The 8,415-nt window shown below is 57.1% G+C and overlaps 1 protein-coding gene across 8 annotated transcripts; it reads right to left on the minus strand.

Moving 5' to 3' along the window:
- Positions 1-239: 239 nt before the first annotated feature.
- LOC111153195 (nei like DNA glycosylase 1) lies at positions 240-7,916 on the minus strand. 8 transcript variants are annotated; one of them, XM_022512059.1, is made up of 10 exons: positions 6,531-7,030; positions 5,058-5,233; positions 2,735-2,854; positions 2,575-2,638; positions 2,252-2,351; positions 1,737-1,864; positions 1,316-1,343; positions 1,069-1,130; positions 765-908; positions 240-647 (listed from the first exon to the last, which is right to left on the minus strand). In XM_022512059.1, exons 1-10 carry the CDS (start codon positions 6,930-6,932, stop codon positions 426-428), a joined length of 1,446 nt encoding a protein of 481 aa, XP_022367767.1. In that variant the 5' UTR covers positions 6,933-7,030; the 3' UTR covers positions 240-425. The 8 variants fall into 8 exon arrangements, with proteins under 8 accessions (XP_022367767.1, XP_022367773.1, XP_022367769.1 ...); XM_022512065.1 differs by lacking the exon at positions 6,531-7,030 and adding an exon at positions 7,773-7,916 and having other exon boundaries at positions 502-647; positions 765-931; positions 1,070-1,130; positions 5,058-5,513; XM_022512061.1 differs by having other exon boundaries at positions 502-647; positions 765-960.
- Positions 7,917-8,415: the final 499 nt, after the last annotated feature.

The raw sequence follows: 8,415 nt of genomic DNA on the forward strand, positions 1-8,415 counted from the left end.
GGGATATCAGGGACCACAACCTGGAGAAGAGATGGGTTAAGAAGCTCCTCCCATGGGGAGGCGGCCAGGAGGGTGGATTCCAGCTGGCTGCCCTCTAGAAGAGGAGCAAGAGGAAGCACGGGCAATGGCAGTGCTGGGAATTCTGGACGGGAGGAACTGGGGGGGGCTCCTGCTGCCTGGGGCCCAGGTCTCTACACCACCTCCAAGTGGCTATACCTGCAGAGGCAGGCAGTCCTCTGAGAGCCAGGGCCTGGAAGACGGGTGGAGGGGCTCAGTCGGCCTTGCTGGGTGGCTCTCCTGTTTCCAAGGTCAGGCAGCAGCTTCTCCCAACTTGGGCTTCCCAGACCTTCTACAGCCAGCCCAAGAAGTGCCAAGAAATTCAAGTGTATTCGTTTATTAAAAATGATAGCATTTTTCATGTGGGTTTAAAAAGTGGGGAATGGGGTACAATTAAAAACATCATAGTTGTGTAGGGAATAGCCACAGGGCCAGGGCACCTGGCCCCCAGCAGCTCCAACCTGCTTCAGCTGAGCCACCCAGGCCCCGCAGGGCTTGGCAGAGCAAGAGGCCTTCCTGCTAAGAGGCTGCCGTCCCCTCATTATCCAAGAATGGGGTGTCAGCTTTGATCCTTCGGGGTCTGCGGTGGCCTGAGAGGAGGACAGGTGAGGCTCAGGACTGCCCTGATGGCCTCCCCTCTACCTCTGTCCACAGTCTTCCCACCAGCACTACCGCTTCCTCCTACAGAGCCTTCTAGCAAGGCCCACCTGAGGTTGCTGGTCGCCTCCTCCTCTTTCCCTTCCCAGGGACTGGCGGGACCTCTGGGTCCTGCTGGAGGCTGGTCCCCTCTGGCTGCTGGGCTGTACTTTGACCAGGAGGGTCTCTGCGTGTCCCACGTGTCCTGGAAGGGGCTGTGCTTGGAACGAGAGGGTCCCGAGTAGAGGAGATAGTCCCCAAGGGGTTCTGTGAGCAGTTCAGAGGTTGGTGAGGACCCATCATTGCCTCCATTGTCAAGGGAGGGCTCCTGGGGTGTGCGGCTGGGGCAGGAGAGAATGAAGGGAGGAGACATACCTCCAGTCTGTGCTCAGGCCCCTGCTGTGCTCCTTTGGATTTCTTCTTGCGGGACTTGCCTCCTGCAGGACACTGACACTGGGCAGGGGGTGGGGATCCTGTGCCCTCAGCCCCCTTCCCGCAGACTCCCGCTCTGGGGTGACTCCCAGGGGTGCAGTGGGGACTGGGATGGAGAAGGGCGATGTAGCTCTTGCAAGCACCTTAGTCCTTCCTGCTCTCCTAGCTTATTACATTGAGAGTGGCTTACCTTTCGGTGCCAGGGGTCCAGGATCCCCCTAAAATGGAATGAGAACTCAGGAATCAACCTGGCTAGAGCAGGGGTAGTTTTCCTTGGAGAAGCAGAGTTCACAACTATCCTTCCAAATCAGTGGGGCTTCTCCCCTAAGAGGCCTCTCGGATAGCCCCATCCTCCCCAGGTGGGAGCCCACATCAAGGCCACCCTGCCTTGGGCTGCTCCACTGGCTGGGACCCTGGGGCTGAGGAGAGGAGGAGTAAAGCATGGGGAAATCCTATACCACTGGGGACAGTGTGACCCCTGGGGGTGTCCACAAGCCCTAGACATCTGCTCCTAGGAGACCCCAGCTCCTGCCCTACTGGGACCCTAGGTCTATCCACCCCACTAGCTTCCTCAGGATTTCCATTTGCCTGTGTGAGGTTAGGGCCCAAACCTGGAACCAGATGGTCCGGCCACGCCGGTCCCGCAGGGAGCTCATTCCAGGCACGCCATAGCACTGCAGCCATGCTCGGAAGGCAGCGAAGTCCTCCTCCCCGTGCTCTGGCCCATATCCTTTGCCCCCTGTGGGTCAGAGGAACCGGGCCGGAGTCGGAAGGCAGACTCGGGCTGTGAGGAGGGGGAGCCTGGTCGACCTGGCCTGGACCTCAGCCACACAGCTGAGGGACTGCATCAGGGGGCCAAGGCTCTCCCTCCCCCAGCTGTATGCCCTCAGGCTGGAGGCTCCCTGGCTCTGGGCCATGGCTTTTCCATCCTGGGGGTGATTAACCCTTGTCCTGCCCACCTCCTGGGCTGCACAGAGGACATAGACACCTAACAAGTGAGGAGGCTTGATCCAGGTAGCAACAACTAAGTCTATAGACATCCACACCCCAAGTAGGGCAGGAACAGCCCTGGGTTCCACAGTATTCTGAAGCAGAGGTAGAGCCGTCTTTGGCTCCCAGGGCTCACCCAGCTGGACCACTTCCTTGGGCACGGAGTGACACAGTTCCAGCAGGTCTGGGTTCTGCAGCTTAGCCCTGATCTTCTGGCTCAGGGTCAGCTCCGGGCTCTGGAGAAGGGGCAGAGGCAGGAACTGGCTGGCAGCGTGAGGCAGGGCCACTCAGAAGGCAGATGAGTCCCGGGGTGCAGAACCCCAAGAGCTTAGCAGGACTCAAGAGACAATCCATCTGCCCCCACCCCAGACACTGAAGAGAAAGGGAAATGGGCCCAAAGCTAGAGACACCTAACCCAGCCTTAGTTGTCGTTGGCCGCATTGCTCCCTGCACCCTCACCGGCCTGCGCTGCTGCAGCTCCTCTAGAACCTTACGGGCCTTCTCGAAAGGGGGTATCCTCAGCCTGCAGTGGGGTGGAGAGAAGGAGTGGAGCTAAGCTAAGCAGTGGAGAATGCGGGCACACCCAGCCCTTCCTAGTCCTCCCGGTCCACCTGCTGACCGGTACAGGATCTCTGCCCGCAGATAGTTGCCAATGCCATTGAAGAACCTCTGGTCCAAGAGGGCCTCGCAGATGGGCTGGTCAAAGACCTTGTCCACTAGGTTTCGTAACACGTTCTCCCTGGAGGAATACAGCCAGCCCGGGCACATGAGACCCCCTTCTCTGCCCCCATTCCTGAGGGCTTGACACACAATAGGGGAGAGGGGCCGGCGGTACCTGTACCTGGATGTAAGGGGAAGGAATGTGGGAGTCCCTGTTCCCATTTCCCAACCTTGGTGCTATATTGGCAGTGAAAACCTCCATTTTCCTTTTTTTTCAATATTTTGCTCATTCATTTCAGAGAGACAAAGGAGAGGCAGAGGGAGAAGCAGACTCCCTGCTGAGCTGGGAGCCAGGTGTGGGGCTCCATCCCAGGACCCCAGGATCATGACCTGAGCCAAAGGCAGATGCTTAACCGTCTGAGCCCCTCAGGGGCCCCTCCATTTTCCTGTTAATTGGGAACACCAATATGAGATTTGAATTCATTATGAATGGTGAAAGATACCAGTCAAAAGCAATGTGTTCGGGGCCCTGGGTGTCTTGTCTTTGGCTCAGGTCATGATCCTGGGGTCCTGGGATTGAGCCCTGAGTGGTCGGGCTCCCTGCTCAGCAGGGAGCGTGCTTCTCCCTCTCCCTTTGCCCCTCCCACTGCTTGTGCTCACTGTCTCTCAAATAAAATCTTTTAAAAAAGGCAATGTGTTCAAGGAAGCACACATGTCCGTAGACATTGTGGGTCTATCACCAAAGACCCTCAGATTCAAGACTTCAAGACCTTTTGGAGAACAAGGTGATCCCAAGAGCTCATGTGGTGTCCCAAGAGCCCGAGCTCCCTGTCTGGAACTTCTGATGGGCTAGAATGTGGGTCTGACACTGGTGGGGTCAATTTCTCTGAAGACCCTGAAGATCTTCAAGGAAGCCGGAGCTGGCTCTGTGCAACAGATGTGTGCTGACAAGTCATGGTTAGAGAGTGTCCCAGCAGCCCTCACGCCACCTCCAGGGGTCCCAGATCCCTCCTCACCCCCATGAAGAGGAAATGCACCTTGTTTCTTTGTGGGAAAGGATCCTGGAGAGACTGACTCAGTAACAGGCACAAGGAGCATATGAAGTAGGGGCCGTAAGACACAGTTTGGGGCCAAGTGGGGAACATTAGCCTAAGTGGTCAGAACACTAGGGGGCAGACCCCTGCATGCTCCCCAGTAGTGGGACCAAAAAAACAGCCAAACTTCTCATGTGAGAGAAACTTCAGAGCCAGCTGACATGTAATGACTTCCCAGGAAGGTTAAGGTGGGAGGAATCCAGGACCCTGGGGTGAACTCAGGGTTGTGCCTGGGAAGGCCAGGAATCAAGTGGCTTCTGTTGTGCTCAAGACACCCTGACCAACCCTGACGGGCCACCGAGTCTAAGGCCCAATAGAAAGCACACCAAGTCCACTGCAGGCCTTGAGTCTGTGATTCTGTCCCTACAGTGCTTTCCCTCTAGGGCTTTGCAAAGGCTGGGTCCTTTTCATCAGGCGGGCCTTGGCTCAAATCATCTGGAGTGGTCTTTTCCTAATCCCCCAACCCCAGCCCCCCGGCCAAGAGTCATCTACTTCTGATTTTTCTTCTATTTGAAGTCACCTACTTTGTTTCCTTGTTCCCCCTGCCCTACCTGAACTTCAGCCTGTGGGAGAGGGACCACATCCATCTTGCTCACTGTAGTACCCGCCCAACACCTGGAAGAGGGCTTGGCACGAAAAAGAAACCCGCACACGTTTCATGTTTCGGTGAAGGGAAGTGGCTGGCACCATGCCATCCTCCGAGACACACATCACATCCCAGGTGGGGCGGTGACCCCTCCGGCAGATGGTCACAGACCAGTGGGCAGGCAGAAGTGGGAGACCGCAAACTCATTTCAGAAACCGTGGCATGAGGCAGCCCACCGCCTCGAAGCAATTCCTTCCCGCTCAGGGAAGGGAACCTGAGCGGGAATCCTTCTTGACAGGTTGTTAAAGCCCTGTCACCTTTCTTAGCCTCCAAGAAGCACAGTGGAATGCTGATCCCCAGCTCTGACACGAGCTGGCCACGTGTCCTTGGGACAGGCCTGCCCATCCTCCTCTTGCCCCCCCCACATCAGTTGTTTTGGGGCTCCACATGCATTAGCTCCCCGGAAAGGACACTTTTTGTTAACACATGAAGGGACTGAGGACCAGAGGGGACTAGACTTGTTCCTCACTGGCCAGCGAGGCGCTAACAGAGCCAGGACGGGAGCCTAAGACTGTGCTCATCACGCCTGGTACCGGGCCTACCTGAACTGCTCGTACTCCAGCAAGACACAAGGCCCGCGGCCGGGCTGCCACTCTCCCCCGAGGTCCCAGTGGCCGAAGCGGCGGATGTCCACGAAGCAGAGGGCGAGTGGGGGGCCAGGAGGAGCTGTGTAAAAGCGCAGGTGGGCATGGGCCGGCAGCGCGTCCCGGGGCGCCAGCTGGAAGGAGCCAGACATGCCAAAGCGGAAGACCAGGGCCAGTGGCTCCTGTGGGGGCTGGGCCCCAGGCAGGGGGCTCAGAGTCAGGCGCAGCTCCTTGCCACGGGCCGAGGAGGAGATGCAGTACGCGCTGCTCTCAAACGGCACCTCGGGGTTGCGGCTGACAGGTGACTTCTCCACGCACCCGGCAAACACCAGCCCCTTGCACGCCTCGTTCACATAGAGACTGGCCAGATGCAGCTCGGGGCCCTCAGGCATTCTGGGCAAGGGGCGGCTGGGCCTGTGGCAGGGGGAGGGGGAGGCAGGATGACAGCAGGTGGGGCCAAGCGTCACCTTGTGACGTAGAATTATCACCCCATTTTATAAAGGAGAACCCTGAGGGGGCCACTAATAGCTTCAATGGGCGGACAAATCAGCCAGCCTGACCATAGGCCCTGGTCCCCAGCTGACGGTGCTCAGAAAGCCCAGGGCGCTATGGGGGCTCAGGTGGGGAAGCAAGACTCTGCCTTATTTAACACCCTCCACGGGGCTTTCAGGAGCCCCCACTGCTTTCAGAATGAAGCCCAGATCCCTCCTGAGCCCACAAGGTCCTCTCATTTCCTCCCACATTCCCCCTCATTCACTGGCTCCAAGCACAGTCTCCCCATTGCCACGTCTTCGTCCTTGCTGTCCTTTCAGTCTGGGACACTGGAGAGAGGCCTCCCCTGACCACTCTCTCTGAGGTAGCATCCCCCCACCACCACTGAGTTTTCTTCATGGCATCCCCAGAATCTGAAATCATCTTGTTTGTTGTCCTCCACTCCCACCTCAGAGGGCAAGCTCTGCTTGCTCATGACTCCACTTCTTAGGACCCCGCCTGCACCTGGTCCGGAACAACTGATGGAGCGACCCTAACCCCATCTGGGGAATGAGAACTCGGGGAACCATGCTACTCTGCCAGAGACTCTGCCCGCAGCAAGGACCAGCCTGTCACCACCCACTGCTCAGGACCAGACCCAGGACAAGGGGGAGGGAAGGCAGGTGTCTCCAGGCGCATATACGCTGGAACCAGATGCCCACGACTCTTGAGGGAGGAGGACAGGGGTGACAGGAAGGGCTCCCGAGCTCCAGGCCAAGGTCCAGGGGAGTAGAGGAAATGCCTGCATCAGCACCAAGCGCCAGCCCGTGGGAATCAAACTCCACCCCCTACACCTGGCTGGGGAGGAGTTTCCACTCTCCTCCAGGACCTGCCCAGATCAAGGCCAGATTTTGTGTGGGGCAGAGGGTGGATTTAGCCAGGGAGGGCAGACTCCCTTACCCCCGTCCCCCTCTTCAGCGCCGTCTGGGGCCTGGCACCAAAAGAGATCGTTTTCCGGTAAAAGGTGAAAGTCCAGATTCTTAACTTCCGCAGGGTGGGCACCCCATTGCTCACCTCCCCTTCACCACCCTGCCCTGCTGCCCGTCCTCGGCTAATCCCAGGTCCCTTCCTCCCCAAGGTCCCTGAACCCCATCCCCTCCTCAGCTCTGCCGCTTCCTCCCCACAAATAACTTGCTCCCCACGCAGCTCCCCGCCAGTCTGCAGCCACTGAGGGGTTAACGTGGGGGCCCGGCCGCGCCTAAGAGCATGCTGGGAGCTGAGATCGCTGCTCTGGTGCCTGCTGGGAAGTGTAGTTTCTCGAGCAGGTGGCAGTGTTTGGCTAGGATGGGCTGGGGGCCCCATGTGTGGAAAAGGCTTTGGAAGCAGTCACCTGTCCGGGAGGTGGCGGAGAAACCTGGCTTCCTGCTGCTCGGTGCCGCTGGGATTGGGGTCAGGTCTGAGGTGGCGCGGGGGGGGGGGGGGGGGGGGGGGGTTGAGGGGGAGAGTCACCGACTAGTCCCAGACAGGGTAGGCACTCCCAGCAGGAAACAGCGGCAAGGTCCAGAGGCCTAGGCGCCTGCACCTGTGTGCAGGGCGCGCAGGTGCGTGAAAAACGCAGGCCCTGGGGACCCGGTGGTGGCCCCTAAACAACCAGGCACAGTCAGATGTAACACATACACAGAAGCACCATCACCACCTGCAGGGTGGCAAGTGTAGCCAAGCAACAAAAAGTGGGCGGAGCAGAACAGACTTCAGATGGTCAGTTCTGGTCTCAAGGGGCCTCTGTAATGAGCTTGCATTCCGTCCTAAGTGCGGTCGGCACAGGTGCCCGCCTGACCCATAGCCCGGATCTGCCCCTTCATACTACTCCTGCTTCCTCATTTCTTGCGGCCGAAGTATTCTGAAGTAAACTAGGCAAACTACAACAAACTACCACATTTCATCCCTAATACTTCAACATGCATCTCAAAAGCGGTATCCTACAAAGCCACATTTATCATACCTAATAAAATTAATACCATCTAATACCTAGTCCACGTTCAAATTTCCTTAATTGTCCCCAAAATGTCTTTTATGGCTGGTCTGTTCAGAGTTCAGCCAAGGGTTACAGGTTTCTTCAATCATTTTTTTGATTCAGATGGAACCCCCCTGTCCATCTTCCCACTCACCCCACCCCTCCTTTTTGGTCTTCATGATACTGACCTTTCTGGAGTCCAACCCAGTTGTTTTCTGAGAGGCCCCTTCACACTCTGGATTTGTCTGAATGTTTACTCAGATGCTCTGCTCTCCAAGCTGCATCTCGGTAGGAGGCGCCCAACATCTGGCTGTCCCACGTCAGTGAGGCTGAAACCAATCACGGGTGAGGTTGGGACAGCCCGTCTCTGCTTTGTAAAGACGTTTCACGCCTCGTGACTACTAAGTAACCAATGGGGTGGTTTCTCTGCTGGTTGGTATCTTGTTTTGTTTAAATTAAGGTAAAATTCACCGTGTGTAGAATGAGTTTTGACAAATATATACACTCACATAACTATGGCCACAATCAAAAGAATACATTCCCCTTACCCCCCACCAACCTGGCAGTTTCCACTTCTACCCCACCTGCTGCCAACCCCTGACCTGCTTTCTGTCCCTATGGTTTTGGCCTTCTCCATGCTACCACATGAATGGAATCGTCAGTACGTAGCCTTCTGAGTCTGGCTTCTCAGCATGATTCGTTGAGACCATCCATGTTATGCTCATCAGCCGTTTTCTTTCGACTGTGGGGTAGTATTCCAGTATTCCGTGTTTATCCAGTGTTTATCCAGTTTCCAGCTGAGGGGCGCTGGACTGTGTGAAAGCATCCCTT

The sequence above is a fragment of the Enhydra lutris genome, unplaced genomic scaffold, assembly GCF_002288905.1.
Source record: "Enhydra lutris kenyoni isolate GAN:26980312 unplaced genomic scaffold, ASM228890v2 scaffoldscaffold31, whole genome shotgun sequence".
Lineage (NCBI taxonomy): Eukaryota > Metazoa > Chordata > Mammalia > Carnivora > Mustelidae > Enhydra > Enhydra lutris.